We start from the raw sequence: 23,532 nt of genomic DNA on the forward strand, positions 1-23,532 counted from the left end.
AAAATCAGTATATCAATTTGAGCATGAATCGATCAATGGAGTGCTTGTAAAGATCTCAATTGTTTTGGCCTATTTGTGAACTTAAACTAAACTCTGATTCTCTTCGACGTTAACTTGTTGAAATTTAATAGGTTCTTCTCTTGTAACTTACCAGAGTTCTCTCGTCTCCTTCGCCAATATCTAGAGGGCCACCAGAATCACCAGCGCATGTGCTGGCTGCGTTGTGAGTGGTGACACATATTACGGTGTCAGCTATGAACCTGAATGTACGTCTGCACTCAGCATTTGAGATCACTCTCAAGCTCACGTGTTTTTGGGTTGTGGCTTGTGAAATACTCGTTTGGGCTGTAAAATACAGAAGGATTTTGCAGTGAATCATAATCTTGTTATATTTCTTAACTGTGAAGAAAATCACCTTGAATCTCTTGTAGGAACCTTTTTTAGCAGTGTCTAGTAGCTTCAGCGTGTGACTCTCATCCCTGAGGTCGTAGGTTCGATCCCCGAATGTGCACCAATGGACTTTCTATGTGCGTATTTAAAAATCGCTTGATGGAAAACATAGCGAGTTACCGTACAGGGTCAGATCAGAACGGGTCACAGCTGATCAGCTACTTGCTTATTAGATTAACATTATTGATTTAAATGATCATGAAATCGTTCTCCAAATTTGAGGCCCAGACGTAAAAACGTTGTAGCGCCAATAATTTTAATTTATTTTTTAAGATCTTTTTAACCATTTAACCTGAGGCAGTTGAATTATTTGCTGGAACTCAACTAGATGAGAGAAGCATCAAATGAATCAAACAGCTACAGAACCACAGACCAATTTTCTCCCGTGTTGGCCATAGTCTTTTGTTTATTTTTTATTAAAGGCCGGCAACGCACTTGCGTACCTTCTGGCAATGTAAGTGTCCACGGGCAAAATCGCTTAACATCAAATGTGCCTCCTGCCCGTTTGCCTCATATTAAATAAAAAAATCTTTATTGATTTTTGTATGCACCAATATACTTACAGTCAGATGTTGTGCCGTAACCGGCTGTCGACGCCCAGATACCAACATGCAGGGCATCTCCAGAATACAAGGCGATTGGCTTGACGTAGTCTAAAATGTTTGACTCAACGTTAATTATTAGTGAATGCTTAAATTTTCAACTATAACGCCTGAGAAACATCGATCTTTAGACGTACAAGATAGCTTTATATACAACTTAATTCCTGCAAGTATTGGACCTCATGTCCCCTAGCTTTTACTACAAAAGCGAACAGCCCGGTCGGTGGAGGATACTTTCTGTGTCAAGTTGTAAAACAAACAATGGGCGCGGAAGGCGGACGCGACCTTCGTAATGCGCATCGTATCATACCCGCCTAGGGCAATTGTTGGTGATGCTTTGAAGTCTTTGTGTGTATGTGCCACGTAACCCTCACTGGTGGCTATCGCGGCAGGGTTTGCGCAATGCATTGCCCCAAGTAAAGCATAGATAAAGAATGTTCCTTAATTTGACTAACCATTGTAATTAACATGCATTATAGTAGCAACAGCCACATCACTGTCTAAATTGCTAGGATTCCATAGAGGATGGACGACCACATCGTCAGTATTCACACGAATTCCACCAGAGAACAGTCTCAAGGAGCCAAACACCACGGTGAAGCGCCTTGCTTGGTATGTTCCATCCCACCAGCAGTGGGCAGAGGTCACAACCTTGGTGTTAGAAAGCAGAGAGGAACCGCAGACCGAACTTTTGCCATTTGTTAGAGAAATGATGATACCACCCTGAAATTCATTTTAATGAAGCTCCCAGATAATTGCATCTAACCACACTATGGTGCAGCTGGCTCCTGGAGAAGATTAACGTCTCGTAACTATCATTGGTTTAGGTTACAGGGATTCTGGGGAATTCTGCCCAACTAAATCATAGCAGCACTGACGTGGCATAACCTGGATGAAATTCACTCACCAAGTGTGGAGTTCTACCCAAAACAGAGTCCTCACCACCAACAATCCGAGCTCCGTCGAAGTCAGTCGCTGATTCTATTTGTGCCAACTTCTCAGCCTTAGGCATACCAATATTTGCATGATAATTATGAGCCGAAGTTTTCAGAATTGGCTCGGACGATACCAAAGTCAATAGACCCGTTAGAACCACTAATGAATTCATGTTGATTGTGACTACGTTTGAATCGACCGCGAACTTTTATATATAGATGTTTCTTTATCATAAAGGTTTTCTATCAAAGCTAATTAGTTAATAATAATTTTTATGTGAGCTCCTTATAAATTTTTTTTAATGATTTGGAACACAATAGATTAAATTTGATAAAAAGATATTGCCATATCCGACGCTTCATAAGCATAAAAACAACGCTGTGTGCATATAAAAATTATTAAATAAAATAAAACAAAAACAACATGGTGTTTATCTTATATATAAAATTCTCGTGTCGCGGTATTTGTGGTTAAACTCCTCCGAAACGACTTTCCCGATTCTCATGAAATTTTGTGTCCATATTGGGTAGGTCTGAGAATCGGACAACATCTATTTTTTATCCCCCTAAATGTTAAGGGTAATCCACCCCTAAATATTTTTTTTTCAATTAAAAATATTTTTTTTATGATACAGCATTAAAAAATACATACAACCCCTAATTTTCACCCCTCTAAGATCAACCCCATTTTTTTATTATAAATGATATACTTGACATAACGACGTTTGCCGGGTCAGCTAGTGTTAGAATAAAAACACCGCACCTATTGAGTTTGAGAACACTAACATTCGACACATGCGCAATGGCTTAAAAGCGTCGCACAGGTGGTTATGCGTTAACTCTCTTTCGCTCTACCATAATAATTATTAATCATCTTTAACGGCAGGTTATTATAAAGAAAATAAAGTTATTCTTAACCACGAAAAAGATTGATCAAGGTGATCCAAAATATTTTTACTTGGCCGCTAGTCACATTATTTAATAGTCACTGATGAGTTTTACCCGGGTTATGTTAATTTTTATTTTGATTTCGTGTACCACAAAAGTGTTTATTACAAACTAAAATCTATCTAAACTATCAGATTTTGTTAATGTAGATGATGATAATTTTATGTAACCTACGAATTCTTATTATAATTTTCATGTAAAACAAAAAAAAATTTAGTTTTATTTTATCTTTACACATTCGTTAATAAGTATTAGATTCTTCGTAACAACGTAATCGGCTGTTAGGAGTTTCAGCTTTTAAGGCCGGAGTCAAAATCATTTATTCCTTTGAATAACACATGTACACTAATGAACATCAATAAAGAAATACATACAAATACAAAATATCTGAATGTCTTGCAGTGTGTCGATCCTCTGGGAACAGAGATGCAAAATCTTGACAAGATAAGGAGGAAGAGATTACCAATTTCCATTTGGAACATGTTTCAAGTAGTATCGCTATAATCCACCCGTAATTGTTATCATTGCAATCTACTTACATATAATTTGAAACATACAGTAGGTTTTGATTTCTTAAGTTTTTATGTATACTGGATCCTATTCCCGACGCGGGTAGATTACGGTTAGAATAAACTATTTTACTTGGTCAATTATTGGCAAAATACTTCAAAAAATAAAACTAATGCTACAAAACTACAAACCTTTTTAGACCTCATATTTCTTGATTTTTTTTCATGATCAATCAATATAATTGGCAAGTAGGTGATCAGCCTTCTGTGTCTGACAAACGCTGTCAACTTTTTGGGTCTAAGGCGAGCCGGTTTCCTCACGATGTTCACCGTTCGAGGTCCGAGAGAATGTTCGAAGGATTAGAAAGAAAGTCTATTGGTGCACTGCTGGGGATCGAACCTAAGATCTCAGGGATGAGAGTCGCACATGAAGCCACTACACCAACACATATAAAATAAACAAAAAATATTTTTGTATATGTAGTAATCTTTGTCAATTTGTAATAATTGATAATTGCGAATCAAATTGATGACTTTTTGACGTATTGATACTATATAAAGATGTGGAATTATACAATTTTCACAGTTGACTCCGAGTCCATTGGTCAAAATGGTGGTAAAAGTGATAGTGTTTTCGTTGCTCTGTGCAACCGTGGCACATTCCAATAATCTACGCAAAGGTAACCAATAATCCGGAAAGAGAAATCCCATACACAATTGTTTTTGTATATTTTACTAACATCTCAATATAATAATAATTTTAAGGATAAAATGATGCTTCAAAAAATACTTCAAAATGATATTGTAGGCCCCCCAAAAATAGAAAACTTTTATTATTGTTATGTATATAATACATACATACATTAATAAGCTGATGAGCGTGTAAGTTGAGATTTGGAAAAACTAGCCAGTTTGTTTTCAAAAGAGGTCAAAGATGTTGCACTGATTACACTGTCCGGAAGCCTATTTCAGTAGGCCACTACTCGGTTAGGGAGAAAGTTCTTTAGGGAATTTGTGTTATGTTGAGTGGTCTTAAGCTTTAAAGAACTACCACTCAAATAAGAATTTTTTTTTAATTAAAATAAAGAGATACTCAATGCCTGGAAACTTAAACTTGTTTCTAAATTGAATTTACCAAAGATTAAAAGAAGAAATTTACTCAATCCGAAACAGTATGTAAATCTTTATATTCGACCGCGAGATTTTTATTTCCCAGATCGTGCATATTGGAAAACCCTTGGTGAAAATGAGCTCAAGGAGGCTCTTAGCCTGCAATGGAACCTGGATGTAGCCAAGAACGTGATCATGTTCGTCGGAGACGGTCTAGGACCAAATACAATAACAGCATCTAGAATCCAAAAGGGAGGAGAAGGTCATAGGCTCTCTTTTGAAGAGTTTCCTCATATGGGTCTGATGAAGGTAAGTATATTTTACTACAACAAAATAAACTTTCAAAAGTGGACATATAATATTGGAATCGATTTATAGGTATATTCGGCAGACTTAATGGTACCAGACGCGGCGTCCACTGGTACTGCCATGGTCAGTGGTTACAAGGTCAATAGCAGAACTATTGGAGTTGATGCGAACGTTGTCCACAATGACTGTGAAGCTTCTCTGAACCCTAACAACAGAGTGGAATCTCTCGCAGCCCTCGCTCTAAGAGACGGAAGGAGTGCAGGTGATACTTATAATATAGTATCTTATTAGCACCACTTATAACCATGTAACCAAGTTACCTATAAAATCTTTTCCAATACCAGAAAAGTATAGTTAATCTTTTTCCAGACCCTTTAGTATATAATATTTTAGGTTTCGTCACCAACATGAGAGTGACTCACTCAACACTGTCTCCACTTTACGCCCACACTCCAAATGCCAACTGGGAGTGCGATGCTAGCGTTCCCCAAGGCTCTCCATGCAAAGACATCGCTAGGCAGATGATTGAAGATTGGCCCGGCAGAGACTTGAATGTAAGTACAAAGTTTCTTATTTTAAAATTCAAATTCCAAAAAAAAAACCCAATGGATTAACTTATACGAGTACTATCCATTGATGATATTGACAATAAGCTTACATCGTTATAACAAACTTCTTGGTTACAGGTTATCCTTGGTGGTGGTCGTCAAGGTATCATAACAGGTGCTCAAGGAACAGAAGAAGACCCTCTCAGCAGATGGGGCTGTTCCAGAGTTGATGGCAGAGACCTTTTCGATAGTTACAGACTCGACAAAACTAGACGTGGATTGCTACACAGCATTGTCTCAAACAAAGATGAATTGCAGAAGGCCGCGGAAGATACAGACTACTTATTTGGTAAATTTTACTTCTTTACAAATAGCACGCCCTATGCAATATTTATATTATATTTGAAATAATCTGTAATAATGATGTTTGTGTCAGGTGTCTTTAGAAACGAAAATCTCCCATATGAGTTCCAAAGGCCAGAGAATACTCCATCACTTGTTGATATGACTGAAGCTGCTCTTAAGGTCTTACAAAGAAACAAAAAGGGATACTTCCTTTTGGTAAATATTGTTAATTCAAATTAAGTACATACTTATAGATAAGTATTTAGAAAATTATTGGGTTGTATGAAGCTAAATTACCAAGAAATGGATCGGGTTAAGTTCTGAAGAAGCTTAGTGAACTACACCATGATCCACCAAGCTAGACAAAAATGCTTAAACGCTATTTTTTATTATTTTAAAGATGCAGTTATCGATAAATGTTTAATTTTTATTAAAATATTTATTTCAAGAATAATAATGAGGATTTCTACAAAATCCTTTAGATGACAAAGAAATGGATGACATTATAAGGAGGGAATTTTTGCTTTTTCTAAAAAGAAAATACTTCCAGGTTGAAGGTGGTAACATCGACATGGGTCACCATCGTGGTAGGGCCCGCACTGCCATCGACGAAGCTGTCTACTTCGATGAAGCTGTAAAAATGGCCATCAACATGACTGATGAAAGAGACACTTTGATCATTGTGTCAGCTAACATGATGCACTCTCTCAGTATTAACGGGCACCCGGCAAGAGGATCCGACCTTTTTGGTATGAGTCAAAATTTATGTTCAGACAGGGGTGAGATAATTATGAAAAGATATATTGTCTAATCACTTCGACTATCTTTGGCTGGTCGACCCACCCATTAATTCGCTCTTGCCACTCTAAAACACCTTTGTCGCTCCTATTAAAAATACGGTATAAAGTCTATATAACGACACTAAATTTAAACGTAATAATGTAATTCTCTTAAGTCTTTCGTAACAGAATGTATAACAAGCTTCAATGGCCTTCGTGACTTCGGATACAGTTCAATAACAAAGCAATCAATGAGATTTTTTAACTTAATCAAAGAATTTATGAAAATATATGTCATCACATTTTCAGGTACCGTGGGCCCATCAAGATTTGACCATCTTAACTACACCGTCTTGTCATACGCCACTGGAGGCCCTGGCTCAAAGCAATTTGAAATCAAGACCGAGGATAATGAACAAACTGTTGTGAGACGTGACCCTACCAAGGAAAACACAACAAGTTTCTTCTACGAGCAGGTTGCTGGTATTACCCTTGAGGAGAACTACCATGGTGGTGGTGACGTCACCGTCTACGCTAAAGGTAAAGTTACTTCTCAATTATTGTGCTTCAAACTACGATAGAATTAAGATATAGGGATAGCACTTTAGATTCTGGCTAAGACGGGCTAGTCACAGTTCTAGCAAGACTCGACTCTGATTAATATCAGCCGGCTAGAACGGCTTCATATCATACTAAAGTTCCAATGAGAATTATTATTTAAATACTTTACTAAAGCATTATCCTAATATCTTTTCCAGGACCATACGCTCACCTTTTCCACAACGTGCACGAACAACATTACCTCTTCTATGCTATCTCCTACGCCGCGCAGCTTGGTGAATACGCGACATAATAACAAGAGAAGTGTCCATATTTCATTGGGGAGAAATAGGGACATTATCTTCTTAAAACGGAACACAATCTGATCCTCATTATCCCTGAATGGCCCATTAAAGTAATAAACTTACATTTAGTACCAATAAAGATTGTAATAAAGCACTGTATAGTCTATATGCACTTTTATTCCTTTACACAACAATATGATTTTTGATATAGTCATAACAATATGTTTATATACATGTGTACTTGCTGACACGCATTGCATGTATATGTAAAGAAGTTATTTTTAATGCGTAGACCAAAGCAATACGTCCATTAAATAGTGGAAAAATGCTGTTATTTTATAGATTTCTAAAGTGATGTCGTAAATAATTACATTTTTTTCGCTTACATTGCCAACCCAGGCTGAACCCTACGAGATTTATCAAAATAATGTACTAAGTCCACGATGGTCCATGATGGCGGTGTGGATATCCCACAATAAAATTTTTTTGTCAATTACTTTTTTCGATAATTATTAATAATATGATTTTAACCAATACAACATTAATTCTTATCCAATTAAATACCATAAAAACATTGTTGATTTAATATATATCTAAATGACCCTATGATATGGCGTATGATTAAAATCAGTGATTCGCAAATTATTCGATCCGGAAATAATCCATTTCCGTATCGAATAATTTCATTTTTTCGTTGCAACACTGAAATTTTCAAATCTGGAAACGAATTGCATGTTTTAGTATAAGTATTAAAAAATTAATTTAATTTAAGTAAACATTAGACAACATAATATATTTTAAGTTTTTACACTGCGGCAAAATAAAAGCGCCTTTATAAATCTTTAATAAAATTAATGTAACACTTATTAGTAATGACTAATCGAGACCACCCTGGGGTTTAAAAGAAGATGCTTTAACAGTAGCGTATGTAGAAAGTTGAAAATTTGTATGAAAACTTTCGACAGTTCATATCATATTACAACTTCATCTAAAGGTGAGTTATAAAACCATGTCGATAAAATATTAATAAAATATTATGTACCTTTTTTGTATAATATATTTAGAATTGCAAATTACTCTTAAATCTTTTCACGAACTTAGAAACCAATTAACATACCAAAAACAATATGACTGAATTTTGAAGTTATACTTCTTTTGGCGCGAAGGAGAAAAATGATGAGAGTGAATTTTTACGATGCGCGCGCACGCCAACACCTAAATTCAACATCGTAAAGTTAGGTCTTGGTGGCATGGAAATCGATAGCTATGTTCAAGTTGTATATTCTTGTATTTTTATATTTGGAATACGAAACACTTGTTCACGAAACAGTATGAATAAATAAATATTATTTTGGTGTTTTTAAATCAATTTCGTATACGACGGTGATAGTATTTACTAATAATATATTTATTTTAATAAAATCCTTTTGATTCATTTTAATATTATATCGTTAATCACTATTGCATTTTAGTTATTTTTTCCATACGCCAAAGAAGTATTACTTCTAATTCGTGTACATAAGTACACACACCTTTTTTTTAAATTTTCGAATCGTCAAATAAATTCATACAAAAGTTTAACAACGATTAAGACATAAAAATCTATATCAATTTATACATTGACTCGTAATAATAGTTTTGATTGATTTGGATTTTGATTTATAAAGATTTACGTAATTTAAATATAAACATATATAGATGTGATCCCATAATCGTATTCTCATCAATCATATTTATCTATTCTTTATAAACCTTGTTTGGTTTCAAGGAATAAATCAAAATGTTATAATTAAAATAACGATAACGCTCGTATTACAGATAATCCGATAAACGCCTGTCAGTTGTCTAATAACGTTTGACAAGTTGCATGCAAGTTGCAAGTTCCTAGTTCACCGACCACCGTACTCATTCATTCAGTTGTCAAAATGTTCGCGCGTGGAGTGGTTGTGCTATTAGTGTTTATAATATCGGGACAATGTGTTTTACGAAAAGGTTTGTTTTTTGTTATACAAAATCTATGGAAACTTTATAAATTATTATTTTACTAAAAAAGGAATCTCGCTGTTGTTTAATACTTCTGTACTTTGTGTTATGATGTAACTTTATACAGCAGTTTTTATTATAAACCGCAATTTAATTTCCTATTTGTCTTATTTGTTTCAAGTGTTGATAACCAATGATATTAATTTAGAAAAGCAATTATTTTGATAATTGTTTATTTAAAAAGATAGTGAATCTCAAATAGCGATCTTTATTGTTAAGTATGTTTTAAACTTTATTTGTCTAATAAGCCGTCATACCAATAATGTATAATGTTTAATTTCACTAAATTAATAGAGTCATTGAGCTATATCATTTCATTGTAGTCTATGAATACAGATCCACAGAATTACAAATGTAAGTTCAACAAGCCATCTACGGAACATGTTATAATAGATATTCGTATACATAAAAATGTTCGATTAATTTAAGATTCGTGTAAATGATTCAGCATAAAATTGGTACGCCTGGAACATATATTTACATTTAATTAATTGATCCATATTTCTGGAACATATATTCTATTTAGGATTTTTAATGTTCCTGAAACCTCTGTAGCTTCCATCCGATCTTAATAATGAGTTGTGACGCGCGATCCCAAGGCTGCGACATCAACTACATACAACTTGTCGGGTTCGGTGTTACTACGGGAAGTTACAGAGTAACAGTGCTGATCCGCCCTTTGTGGCTATAAGACAAAATAATTATTGTATACCTCTGATGACATGTAAATATACAACATACGTTTAACTGAGCCGTGGATTTTTCTCGGCTCAGTCGCGCCTTGGCTAATATTCAGAACGAGAACGAGGGCTAACTATGATTCCTGTATTTTAAAAGCATGTAAAACGTAAATTTTACCTGTTTAATAATAATAATAATATTTGTACAATAATTAAGTACAATAATGTTTTGGTGGTACAATCTAATGTTCGCATATTCTTATACACATACAATGTCTGTATGTCCATTTATGTAGTAACTTTTGTAAATATGATGAACGAAGTACTCTAAACTTCCGGTTTTGCTCTATTGTCTTTAGTCGCTACAAAATTTAATCATTTTTTTAAATAATAAAAAGGAATTAATTTTATTAAATTTACAAATCTCCTAAAATACATTTCATTTCTACAGGTTTAGTTATACATATATGTGGGGAATGAAAATCTGTTTTAAAATGTTTATCGCTGTATCAAAACAGGAGCATACATCAAATATAAAAATGTATTAAGTATGTCTGTTTGCGTCCCACTCGACGCTTGTAGTCGACTTACTACATCCCAAAATACTTAATATATTTAAGAGGGAACTTAACAGACACAACATAATTTTATAATTTACTTTTAACTTTATACTGATGTGAGCTGTGGTGGCCTAGAGGGTTAAGCGACTCATCCCCGAAGTCGTAGATTCGCTCACCAGCTATTCACCATTGGATTGTCTATGTGCGCAACACGTATGGTAAAGGAAAACATCGTGAGGAAACCGGCAGGCCTCAAAGATTCAACGGCGTGTGGGCGTTAAAGGATTTCTATCCTCATAAATTTGAGTTCAGTATGTGTATTGGCACTACAATATCTGATTAGTCTAGCAATAAATCATATTTGACAATTCACAAATATACTTATAATCCTTTTTGAACGAGTGTTTCAAGAGATAAACCTATAATACATGTAATTATGATAAAGACCATTATATGTTTTGGCGTCTGATAAGAATCCTGTTATGGAACAATTCGTCAATGATATACAAAAGTCATTTCAGCGTAAAAACTGTCAGAAGTATTTTAATACTTATATTAAAACAATTGTGACGCTACCTTTTAAGGTCTGGGCCTAAGATTTCTGTATGTGTTTCATATTCATTTGTCAATGTAATAGACAATTCTATAATCAACCTCATGTGCCTGACACACGTCGTCAACTTTTTAAGTCTACGGCAGCCGGTTTCCTCAGGATGTTTTCTTTCACCGTTCGAGCGAATGGTAAATACGCATATGGATAGAAAGTCCATTGTTGCACAGCCGGTAATCGAATCTATGATCTTAAGGATGAGAGGGGCATGCTGAACACACTAGGCACTAATACTGCTCTTTTTCCTAGTGGGTTCAGTGTGATACTGATACTATGATAAATATTATAAATTAAAATTGTTATATACTAATAATTAAATTTACTAACTTTTTAATAATTTAAACCTTAACGTTTTCGCGGAAAAAATACTTAATGGTGAAGCGTAGTACTGTCACCTTCCATTTTTTTAAATTATTACTACAAAATTAGACCAGAAATACGTTTATCGTTTATTTTGCTAGCTGTTATACTCTTGTATAACAGCTAGCAAAATAAACATAAATATACGTAAATTACGTTCTTTTTGTTCCACTTTAGTACCTACTACACGACTTTTCACTCGCTTTTGACACCTTGGACCATAAACAACTTTGAGGATATACTTAATCATACAGGAATCCAGGGGCCACTAAGCATACACTGTATCATTATTTAAAAAATACGTCTATGATAAGCTCTTAAGGTTTTTAGCTATATAAGTAATCAAAAAGTTCAGTGCCAATTAAAATAAATTTCAATTTACAACGCGTTTTGTGAATCGGTCAAAAATCCAACGTATGTCAACCAAATATATAACCGCATAAATGCATATGTCCTGTCCTACACTCAAGTCACCAATCCTATCAAGACTGTTAATAGATTAATTCTGTAAAAAACAACTGAAACCTTAATTTCAGATCGTCAGTACTGGGAAGAGTTAGGCACAAACGAGATAGAAGAAGCTCTGGGTATAAAAAACAACTTAGGTATTGCCAAGAATGTGATTCTCTTCATCGGTGATGGTATGGGAGCTCAAACCGTGACTGCTGCGCGTATACACAAGGGAGGAGAGGGACATAGATTGTCCTTCGAAAAGTTCCCTCATATGGGTTTGTTAAAGGTAAGGTAAATTGTAGCTAAGACTTTTTAATAGGACAAGCGATCGGATTTAAAGTTAAGTATTTACCGCCCGCCCATGAACACGCGCAACCCCAGGGGGTGTGCTAGTGCGACCCCGGCCTTTAAGTTGCGCTTTCTCTTGAAGGCTCCGTCCCTTGAAATAGTCGTAAGAATTCTGCAATACCTGGAATAGCAGCTGGTTCCATAAAGTTGCGCGGTAAGAAGTGTCTTAGGAAGCGCTTTGTCGTCAGTCAGACATGAATCTGAAGAGTTCTTCTTAACACTCGCAATGATATATGCTATAGAACATGCAGAGCGTACATTTTTACGCAGCGCCAAAGATTCAAGCCGATCAGAAATAAAAAGGTCATCGATGATTCGAGCCGCTATGTGCTGCATGCGGCTAAAGGAGATGGTATTGGCGAGGTGCATGAGGCGGCAACAGTGCTCTATGTGGGGCCAGGTATGCGCTTTGCTCGGAGTGAAATACTATCGCGCCTCACCGTTTAATAGTCTTTTAAGCACGGTTTACACTTAACATGTGACTGATAAAGTTTATTGAAAAAAGTAATGTTATCTACATTTCTCATTTCAGACATACTCAGCGGACAAAATGGTTCCGGATTCTGCATCAACAGCCACAGCTTTGCTGGGTGGTGTCAAGACTAATGACAAGACTTTAGGAGTAGACGCTAGTGTACCGAATGGGGATTGTGAAGCATCCTTACGCCCTGAAGCTAAGGTGAAGTCATTAGCGGCACATGCTTTGAGGGCAGGAAAGGGGGCAGGTAATTTGAAAATATTTTTTCATATGTTTTCATAGAAAAAAACAATTGCTTGGCTGTGACACTGACGGAGCAATTGTTGAAGGATATATGCTCAGTGCTAGAGCGTCCTGAAATGATAATCAATCAAAAATGGAGGTTAAAGATTAGCTTAGGCAAAAGGCAAAAATATCACCAAGCAGATGCCAAAACGTTTCTGCTCAATCGGGATTTAGTTCACAGAAAACGGCATTATATATGTCGGAACAAGACGCTGGTATCAGCTGCCATTATCGTTAATAATAATGACTAAAGTGACTATTACTAAAGACTATCAAAGAGTACAGACAAATTAACAGCAATTTGTAAAACTAACAACATTGACAAATCAAATAACCGAGGCGTTTGAACTAATTCGATCTTATGACATCGGCAGCTGATACCAGCGCCATTGCTCGGTCGTATATATACATATATATTTGCAAATTCAATGTTTCACACATACATAACTTTAGGTTTTGTTACAACGATGAGAGTAACCCACGCGACACCCGCCCCAGTGTACGCATTCAGTTCTGATAGGAACTGGGAGTGCGACGCCTTGACACCTGCCAACTGCAAAGATATTGCCCGTCAGATGATCGAGGATTGGCCTGGACGAGACCTGAATGTAAGTACTTGGGGCAAGGATACTGAAAGACAATTTTAATTAAACTTAGATATGCGTATTTGAAATAATTATTAACACTTTGTTGCATTAATAGTACATATACAATCAGATAACATAAATAGTTAAGGATGCAATGGACGGCAACCATAGTAAGAGAAAATAATAACTAAAGGTACAGTGCAAGAAGTGCTGCATAACTAAATTAGTTGCACCATACAATTATACAACTATAAATCTATCTTTAATATCGATCTTTAATTAAATGTCTAGCTACGATTCAATAAACTCTCTTTGATTTAACTACTTTACTGCGACATATACACCGTATACGATACACCGTATTAAATCATAGGAGAATATTGTGTATAAAAAAAGCTATTTTAATAGGGTATTAATGCGTCTACTGGTGGATTGTTTTATAATTGTCATACTCATTTGGGTGATGCAAACTACTTACTTAATTAAAATGCCTCTTTAACGTAAACAAAAGTTTAATTCATAGGAATTTGCTAATTTCTATTCACATCTTTAGGTAATTCTTGGGGGTGGACGTCAAAGTCTGATAACAAATGCGACGGCGTTAGATAACGACCCTCTTAGTAACTGGGCCTGCTCAAGAAAAGATGGTCGAAACCTCATCGAGGATTACAAAAATAACAAGGAGAGTCGAGGGCTGAAGTATTCCTTCGTTGGTAATACGGATCAATTGAAGAGCATACCCGAAGATACAGATTATTTATTGGGTAAGGACATTTCTATAAAGCCTACATGGTTTCAGGTATTGTATGAGCGGATCTTCTGACCAAGTTTCCTTTCACTGAATGATTGAGTAATAATACTTTAAAATAAAATACGCTAATCTATCTGAAAGTAAGATGATGATTTTTATGAAACTAAACAATTCAGATCTACAGCAATTAAAATTATTAATTAACAATTGTAATGTTTAGTCAAAACTAACTACTACATTATTGCAGTTTTAGTAAGATTCTTTATATTTTTCTGTAGATAATGTAGCATTTAAATGGTTGAATGAATTTATAAAATCGGTCCAGTACTTTTTGAGCCAATTCGTTACAAACATACTAACATAAAAATCTTTCCTCTTCATAATATTAGCATTGATATACTATGGTAAATATGTCGACTGGATTGTATCGTCTTTGGTAATTTTATATACTATTGCGACGGAAATATAGTAGTGATACAAATTCTCGTTATTTATTACAGGAATATTTTCCAACGCCCACTTGCCATATGAGTTCCAGAGAACACCTGAGTCGCCTTCAATCGTAGACATGACGGAGGCCGCAATAAAAGTTTTACAACGAAATAAGAACGGATTCTTCCTTATGGTATGTTATTTTGACTCACTGACAAAATTCATTACTTTTCTAACATACGAGACTCTGCTTCCGCTTTGTGAGAAGCTGGTTATAAAAAGGTATGTTTCAAATCAGTTTACCTAATTGTATTTGTAAAGAACATTCAAGTTGATCTTGACAGCTAACTTGTCAAACTAGCAACGAAATAGGTAGACGTAGGCATTGCATTCATTCGTTACATAGCAATTAACATTTCATTATTTCCCTTTTATTTGTACGCGAATTTATAGAATAAACATAAAATCCTCCATTATATAAATCACCCCAATGACCCAGGGACCATACAAGTAATGTTAATTTTACAACAAAATTGTAGGTATCCTAGAAAGTCTCGGCTCTAAATCTTAATCTTATAATATTAGATTCCATTTTTCCATTCCATTCATTTTCCTTGAAGCAAGCGTTCTTTTAAACAACAAGCAAGTATAGTAATGATAATTTAAGCATACAAATTAATTACGTTGTGTAAAAGAAAAAACTTGGCGATTAAAAAGAGTGGCGGAGAGTTTATTGTCAGTTCTTCTCTTCCGTTCTACGCCCTTGATTTGAGGACTGGCAGTAAATGATACATTAGAAGCATTCTATCTATATTTCTTTATTTGACGTTCATAAGTGTACATTAAGTTACCTACATGAATAAATGATTCCAATACACGATATATGAAAAAATGGTTTTTGGATGTTATTTAAAATCATTTTTAGGTTGAAGGTGGAAATATAGACATGGGTCACCATAGGGGCAGAGCTCGCACAGCCATAGATGAAGCCTTAGCATTGGAGGAGGCTGTAAAACTTGCTTATAACATGACGGATCCCAGTGATACTCTAATAGTGGTGACATCAGACCACGCGCACTCTATGACCATTAATGGGCATCCCAACCGCGGTGATAATATATTTGGTAAGTTTATCACTTGTGCTAGGCTCATAATTTATTACTTAAGTTTTAGCCTATTTGGTAAAATAATTTCCAACTATGACGTCATGCGTTCTATGTGCGCAATAAACGCCTGCTCTTGCGGTGAAGGAAACATCGTGAGGAAATTGGCACCTCTCTAATAAACTCTAGGAAACAGTAATCTAAGGAACTATGGGATTTTTTACGCGTTATCAGAAACATTTCATACTTTTATACTTTCTAAATTCCTCCGAGGAACCTTTTAAGTTTCTGAATTCAAGCATTCTTTCTCTGACACAAACAAAGCTTTGTGTGCTAAATTGCATTTTTTACTATTATTTATTCGTTTCTTGAATACATCTCAATTTCTTTTTCACAGGTACCGTCGGTCCATCGAGGGCAGACGGCCTTAACTACACGACGATAGCGTACGGCACTGGTGGACCTGGCTCCCGTCAATATGAGATCCAGGTCGTAAACGGCACAAACCAGATAGTGCGGCGAGACCCTAGCCGAGATGACACCACAGACTTTATGTACGAGCAAATAGCTGCCATCACCCTAGAAGAGAACAAACACGGAGGAGGAGATGTAGGAGTTTACGCTAGCGGTGAGAAATTTTAAATCTTTTCTGCCTCCGCGAATTCTACACATTTATAAGATATAAAGTGACAATTCCTATCGGATCAAAGAAACAATTATGCTTTTTTTAATGTTCAACGATAAGATACTCTTTTTAAAAATAGTGTCTATGTTCTACTTGGAACAATTTACGATAAACGCACGCGTCCTTGACCCGCTGACCGAATGAATTGAGTTCAGTGTAGACACTAGAGAGCACGAAATAAATAACGATATTCTCTCTGGTAATACACAGTAAAATTAATCCTTTTGCTAAGTTATTTTAGATGGACTTTCGATTTTTTTTATCAAACGCGTGTTTCTTAATAAAAGGAAATATGAACGAATGGGTAAACGTAGTTTACAATCCCATTCTAAATGTAACGAAATAACGATTGTTCTTTATTCCAGGTCCATATTCCCACTTATTCCACAACGTACACGAACAACATTACGTATACTACGCTATATCGTACGCAGCAAGAATGGGCAAGTACGCTGAGCGACCTATCGACTCTGGCGCAATCTCAATACAGACAAACCTTCTATCCTTAATGTCTTTTGTATTAGTATTAATTGCTGTTATATAGATTTTGTTAAAGTTCTGCCAGTTTTCAGCTTACAGTTTCATTTAGAGACTCCTTGCTTGAAATTCATAAAATTAGACCGATGTTTAAATGATGAAAATAAATTGGGTGTATCCCAATTTATTTTCATCATTTAAATATGATTCATAGTCTTTGCTTGAAATATTATTTGCCTCCTCAATGCAATGAAGGCAAACAAGCTAAATGCCATCATTTTATTTTTATGTTAAAAATGATCAACAATGTTAAGTTAAATATACGTTTATGTAGTATACCTGTGAGTAGTCCTTATACACACATAATGTATTTAACACGCGCAAACTTCTTCCCACCTCCCAAATACTGGAAAACTTCATGTAACTTTAGCAAGATCGGTATGTATCATAAGAGATTGACTTAGAGGCTTGTTTATATGTAATCTATCAGTTACATCATAAGATTCTAACTAAAGCACTCAGTGCGATGGCAAGTTAGTCTCAGCTAAACCTGTTTAAATATCCCTTTATTCATAAAAATAATTCAGACTAATTGCCGTCTTATATACAGTATATCTAATCTATCGTTCCATTCTGTCAAAAAGTTTACCTTGTGATGACTAGAGACAGAATAGTAACATATGCAACTGGATTGATTTTTTTTGTAAAAATGTAATATTAATTTTATTAGTAAAATATACTATTATGTATAAGAGTAATTAAATTTGATCAATGTAGGTACATTTTCTTATATATATTTTTGTAAATCATATTGTATGTAATAATGTATGTTATAAAGGCTGTGTGTTTAAATAAAATAGAATTTTCAACTACATACATTTATTTTTTCATTTAATAATTTATTAACATAATAAAAAAATATATTAAGTACTGTGAAGTAATTCGCAGAATCTCTGTATAAGGTACAAAGTAGAAATTATACAAAAAAAACTGGTAATAAAACGAACGTCATTATTTATAAAACTGTATATGTTTTGTATAAGAATTCTGTTCTGTCAGTACATACATTATCTGTAGCACAACAGCTATAAGTTAGTTTAGCGCATCGAGCGCAGCAAAATAAATGTATTGAAATTTGTTCAGGGCTTTTTACCATTTCATAAAACTCTTAAGCAACTGTTAGCAAATTCTTTTGTCAATCTAGTAGAGCTACAGGTGTATTTGTATATCTAAAACAGCCACTTTGATAACTTATGGATTGGTCCCGTAGTTTTACTTAGCCAGCGCCTTTTTAATGACGAAGCCTATTACGATTGCACCAGCTAACGCTAATACGGCCCATTTCAGGGAGGAGCTGGAAGAAAAAACTTCAATTAATAAAATAAATAACGATTAAAAATATAATCTTTCAAACACTAATCACTTCCCAGTCTAAACATTTTAAAGTTTAAATTCAGTTTCCAAAAAAGGAATTATGATACGTATTGAAATATTACTGACACATATAGGCAAATAATATTAGATAGTTTATATACATACATCTTAAACTTTTTAAAGGAAAACTATAGGTGGAATATATATCGCATTAAACAGAAAATTCATATTCTAATCTATGATATATTGAACCGGCTAACAAACTAACTGTTGTGGACTCAGGCAGAATGACTAGCGAATCCTCAACATAAAGCTGAGCCAGGAACAGAGTAACACACACACACACACACACATTACACACTTAAATTGTACCTTATTATTTAAAAATAAAATTGTCGTTTTCTTCCTTTTTTTCTATTTATTATTGTTTTGTGTGTTGCGTTAGTAATAATTTTTAAGTCTATCTAATGTTATCTAATGAAGTAAACAAATGAAATCAACATAAAATTCGATATTATTATATCGATTTTTAACTTCTACTATTTCTGTTTATATTTCTCACAAATTTATAATATTACTCTAGCTACGTAATGACTGTTCGTCGTTTTAAGAACATCTGAATGAAACTACGTGTTAAGATGTTAAGAAAAAAACCAACCTAGGAGGTGGTGATGGGGTGGGTTTCCTTCGTATCCTACGCCTAATAAACAAAAAATCTATTTAGCTACTGATATCAAAAAATTATAACCTTCCACATGGCGGGCCGCGTGGACGTCTTAAAAAGAGAAAAAGTATGTCAATAATATTACAAAAAACCTTATACTAAGTTAATTTATCTTGTATAGACGTTTCGGTAAAAACCTTTTTACCGAATTTTTGGTATTTGTAATTAAAAATTAGACATGGACGTTTCGGGGATAACACGCATCAAAAGATCGAGTAAGTTTTAAAGTGAAACTTCTTCAGCCGCATGTGGGTAAATTTTTCACGGAGATCGAGAAAAATACACGGTATTGGTGTATTCATTTAGCAGTTACATATGAGAACTTTATATTCTGTAGCATAACGACTTGTGCAGTAAACGCAGATTTTATTTTATTATCATTACACCTAGCACCTATACAATCTGAATATAGACATACAAGTACATGGAGTGATCATATACTGGCACATGATCATCTATTGGGACTTTTACATGAGAACTTATCCCTGTAGGGCGTCTATTGGCAATATTTATTCATTACTTCAAACCGTAAGTTCAGATTGTTACACGACAAGAACAATATTTCTGAATACGATAATCTTAAGCTTTTTAAAGCCCCTAAAAATCAGCCCTAACTAAAGACGGCAAAACTTTGCGTTGTAAATATAAATAAAAAAAAACCTTTCGCGTGGGACGACAATTGATTGTACTCTTCTTTCTACGGAAGGACTAGTGGGAAGAGTGGGCCCGTTTGATTTTTCGTATCTCCTGTCAAGGCGATCACTGTGACAGATATTATATTTTAATTCTATATATTACTTTTTTACCACAGAAGTATAAATTTAAACACCTTGAAGGAGATCCGTCGAATGTCCGCCATGTTTTTTCCTCTTTATCCGTATGAGGTACATTTGGACAGCTGAATAATAAGGATTTTTAAACAGTGCAGAAAAAATTACAAAAAATATGAAAAAAATAAATAATAACCTGACGCTTGAGCACATAGAACATTCTGAGCTGTGTTGGGAACGGCTAAAAAGATATTAAATATTTTTAAAATATCACATATCTATTTATTTATTATGGAAATACTACGATTACATAAAAAATTTAACAGACTAACTTCAGTTATACGTATCTATTTACAAAATCTATATAACTATTTATTTCTTTACCACATCTAATCCTTACCGGTATACATTTATAACATTAGATATCTGATTAGAATGATTTAGTAAAATACTTTCTTTAATTAAAATAACACTGTTTTAAGACTAAAACCGAATTTAATTTATGTTAATATATCACTGGTTTATACAGTCAAAATCTGTTACAACGACATCAAAGGGACTACTCATATTATTTGGTCGTTACAACCGATGACGTTTAATATTAAGTACCTAATACAATAGAATTCAGCCAGATTGATTTTGGTCATTATAACCGGTATGTTGTTCTAAACGATGTCGTAGTAAACGGTTTTGACTGTATATATTCTATATTATTAACAACTTTAAAATACTTTTACAAATTTAATCCAAGATAGAAACGTATAATAACCTTTGTTTACGCTTCACTTTGCAACTGAAATGAGAAATAAAATCAAACTATCGAGAAAAATAAAGGTAAAACCAAACTTATCTTGTAAGACGTGATTCAATGATACAATATCATAAAATATTCTATGAACACGGAAATTATTAATTTTATTTATTACAATTTAAGCTACTGTTATTTGAAATAAAATACACATTTGTTATTGATTGAATGAATAGTTTTCTTTTTAGGATTTTTACAAAAAATTTAGTCGCTGTAATTAAATTCTGAAGTCTGATATACGTCACATGTGTCAGAATATTTAAAAGAGGTTTATTAGATTCTAGACATTTCTTCGTACAGGCACTCTTAAAAAAAAATTAAAGGCGCTTTAATGGAATCAGAGCTATACAGTCTGCGCTCATAGGGTCATGGCCTGTGTTTTCTGTATCTATTTTGTGTTTTTTAAATAGCCAAATCACCTAATTCCCTAATATCATTCTTGAAGTGTGAAGAAATTCCATTGATCCGAGGGGTTACTACTAATAAACTTCGAATAGTACTTGCAAAATCAATGTGATATTATAGAGAATACGATTTAGGTTCTGTTTAGCCAATCTTGACAAAAGTCTATGGTAAGTATATTTGTATTGTAATTACATAAAAGCATAGAGAGATTTCAAAGTAAAGTATTAATGTATCTAGGATAATATAATTTATCTAGCTAATTGGTTCTCTACAGTGTTCAAATAAAATAAAAAATATAAAAATAAAATGTGTTTATTTTGGAATATAAGATACAGCTATCACTTATTCCACGTCAATAAATTTGAATCGGTAGACATCCCTACTCATTGGTAAAGACAGAGGCCGAGAGAAAAAGCCAGCGTATATACTCTCGGTACTCTTTTAAAATAGCAAATCAATTGGAAGTAGTCCCAGGTCCTTTTGTCAACTAGATAATCGTTAACTTTATAGTAAGCCTTTTTATCAGCTACTAAAGTTTTAAACAAGACTTTAATTTAATATTAGCATTGTCATCTATCAACATTAAAGTCTATTCAATCATAGACTTTAAATGATTTAACCTTGATAAAAAACGCATATTAAAAAAAGAACAAAACTATTTCATAATGTAAAGCAGACAGTACTTACCAAGTGTGAAGGAATGTTGATTTCTGTTCTACTGGCAATGATCCTATCTTGAATTTTTTTAGTATCTCCCTATAATAATATAATTTAAGGTTAACAAAACTTTACCATATTGATATGAAAACATTGCTACATAGGTGAAAAATTTAACTATGGCTAACACACTTAGCAATAATAGAATGAAACAGGTTGTGCATTTGGCAAAGTTTTATCCAATAAAATTATAATCATGCCAAGTTTTATATTAAATACAGTCAATATTGTTTACAACAACATTTAACAAGATAGAGATCTTGTTTTTTTCTGCTGTTTATTCAAGATGTACATAATTCCAATACAGGCAGAGTGTAAAATATTAGCCAGTTAGTGTGGTTCCTGTTTGTGCTAGACTTATTCTATCAGTTTAATATATTTGGTGAGGGTCAATTTACTTAATCTGTAACTGCGATTCTACATTTTCAAGATGGTTATTGTATTCGCAACCAATTCATCTTCAATATTTTGTAACAGAGAAATACAAAACAAACCTGGCATCATCGCTGTGGCCAACATCTTCAAAGGCTTGTGTACCATCTTGACCAGCTACTTCTAACAATGCATCTTCCCCACCAGGGTGCTTAAGAAATAAAATAAATATTATGTTAAAATTATAGGAATACTTTAAAAAATTTGTTTATAATGAATATTAAGCATTGCTTTTTTTAATTCATTTACATTACATTGTAATTTAATCCATGTTTTTTTTTCCTTTACTCACAGTGGTTGTCTGGAAGAAATCGCTCGAAAGCGATAAGACCGCCAGTTGCTTTTCATTAAATTATGTTTTTTTTTTTCTTTTATATAATACAAACTGTTAATAAATAAATAAATTACATTACATTTTTTATAACTAATATTACAACATTTTATACAACTGGGAACAAATAGTTACCACCTGAGATTTGATGTTAAGATCAACGCAGTATTGGTGTGGCCAAATGTGGCTTAAAAAGAACTCGCTTGAATTCGTTTTTCTTTTTCTAAATACATATACGTATTTACAATATAATCCAAAACACGAGATAAGTATTAGATCTTCTGAACAACAACTATGTCAAGGTTGTGTTAATAATATAAGGAAAATTATTGTGATATTAAATTAATGTAGCAGAATTTAACCTCTTCCAGGTATGATGTTACATCATAAACATCATTGTGGATAACTATCCACACGCTGTTTTTCCGCCGGTGTTTCTTAACTTCTTCTAATGTAATGATTTTATCCATTTCTTGAACAAAGTACTTGAACCCTAAAAAACAATATATTTCAATATATGATTCTATGTAAATATTACACAATTAATTTGAGTATAAGTACATAAACATTAAAACTTTAAATTTCTCCCTACCGTCCTTTAATAATATCAGTTATTTAAAATTAAATATCTTAAAATAAACAACTTTTCGCGTATCACAACGTCAATAAGATTTTGATTAGATGATTGGAAATTTTGACTTGAATGGGTAAATATTACCCGGGATTTTGAAGTTTGTTC

The 23,532-nt window shown here is 33.8% G+C and overlaps 4 protein-coding genes across 9 annotated transcripts in view; 2 read left to right on the forward strand and 2 right to left on the reverse strand.

Moving 5' to 3' along the window:
* LOC110991642 (collagenase) overlaps positions 1–2,164 on the reverse strand; it is a 2,897-nt gene extending 733 nt beyond the window's left edge. The window contains exons 1-4 of the mRNA XM_045628594.1: positions 1,960–2,164; positions 1,508–1,775; positions 1,014–1,103; positions 152–345 (exon numbers count right to left, since the gene is read on the reverse strand). Of these exons, the coding sequence (XP_045484550.1) occupies positions 152–345; positions 1,014–1,103; positions 1,508–1,775; positions 1,960–2,160 (753 nt within the window). The 5' untranslated portion in view covers positions 2,161–2,164. The remainder of the gene's footprint in view (positions 1–151; positions 346–1,013; positions 1,104–1,507; positions 1,776–1,959) is intronic.
* A 1,876-nt stretch (positions 2,165–4,040) lies between these two features.
* LOC110991641 (alkaline phosphatase) lies at positions 4,041–7,544 on the forward strand. The gene is made up of 9 exons (XM_022257085.2): positions 4,041–4,124; positions 4,661–4,863; positions 4,933–5,125; positions 5,257–5,417; positions 5,550–5,760; positions 5,848–5,972; positions 6,307–6,505; positions 6,845–7,075; positions 7,294–7,544. The coding sequence occupies exons 1-9, from the start codon at positions 4,055–4,057 to the stop codon at positions 7,386–7,388; spliced, it is 1,488 nt and encodes a 495-aa protein (XP_022112777.2). The 5' UTR covers positions 4,041–4,054; the 3' UTR covers positions 7,389–7,544.
* Positions 7,545–9,266: 1,722 nt separating this feature from the next.
* On the forward strand, positions 9,267–18,001 carry LOC110991661 (alkaline phosphatase). Its single transcript, XM_022257116.2, has 9 exons — positions 9,267–9,372; positions 12,170–12,372; positions 12,967–13,159; positions 13,651–13,805; positions 14,338–14,548; positions 15,036–15,160; positions 15,893–16,091; positions 16,468–16,698; positions 17,121–18,001. The coding sequence occupies exons 1-9, from the start codon at positions 9,306–9,308 to the stop codon at positions 17,297–17,299; spliced, it is 1,563 nt and encodes a 520-aa protein (XP_022112808.2). The 5' UTR covers positions 9,267–9,305; the 3' UTR covers positions 17,300–18,001.
* Positions 18,002–18,240: 239 nt separating this feature from the next.
* LOC110991664 (cytochrome b5-like) lies at positions 18,241–23,520 on the reverse strand. 6 transcript variants are annotated; one of them, XM_045628581.1, is made up of 9 exons: positions 23,386–23,520; positions 23,156–23,286; positions 22,525–22,613; positions 22,001–22,069; positions 20,870–20,893; positions 20,297–20,341; positions 20,160–20,228; positions 19,991–20,077; positions 19,197–19,306 (listed from the first exon to the last, which is right to left on the reverse strand). In XM_045628581.1, the coding sequence occupies exons 2-9, from the start codon at positions 23,261–23,263 to the stop codon at positions 19,240–19,242; spliced, it is 558 nt and encodes a 185-aa protein (XP_045484537.1). In that variant the 5' UTR covers positions 23,264–23,286; positions 23,386–23,520; the 3' UTR covers positions 19,197–19,239. The 6 variants fall into 6 exon arrangements, with proteins under 6 accessions (XP_045484541.1, XP_045484537.1, XP_022112815.2 ...); XM_022257123.2 differs by having other exon boundaries at positions 19,991–20,092; XM_045628583.1 differs by lacking the exon at positions 19,197–19,306 and adding an exon at positions 19,314–19,381 and having other exon boundaries at positions 23,386–23,519.
* Positions 23,521–23,532: the final 12 nt, after the last annotated feature.

The sequence above is a fragment of the Pieris rapae genome, chromosome 6, assembly GCF_905147795.1.
Source record: "Pieris rapae chromosome 6, ilPieRapa1.1, whole genome shotgun sequence".
NCBI classification, from domain to species: Eukaryota; Metazoa; Arthropoda; class Insecta; order Lepidoptera; family Pieridae; genus Pieris; species Pieris rapae.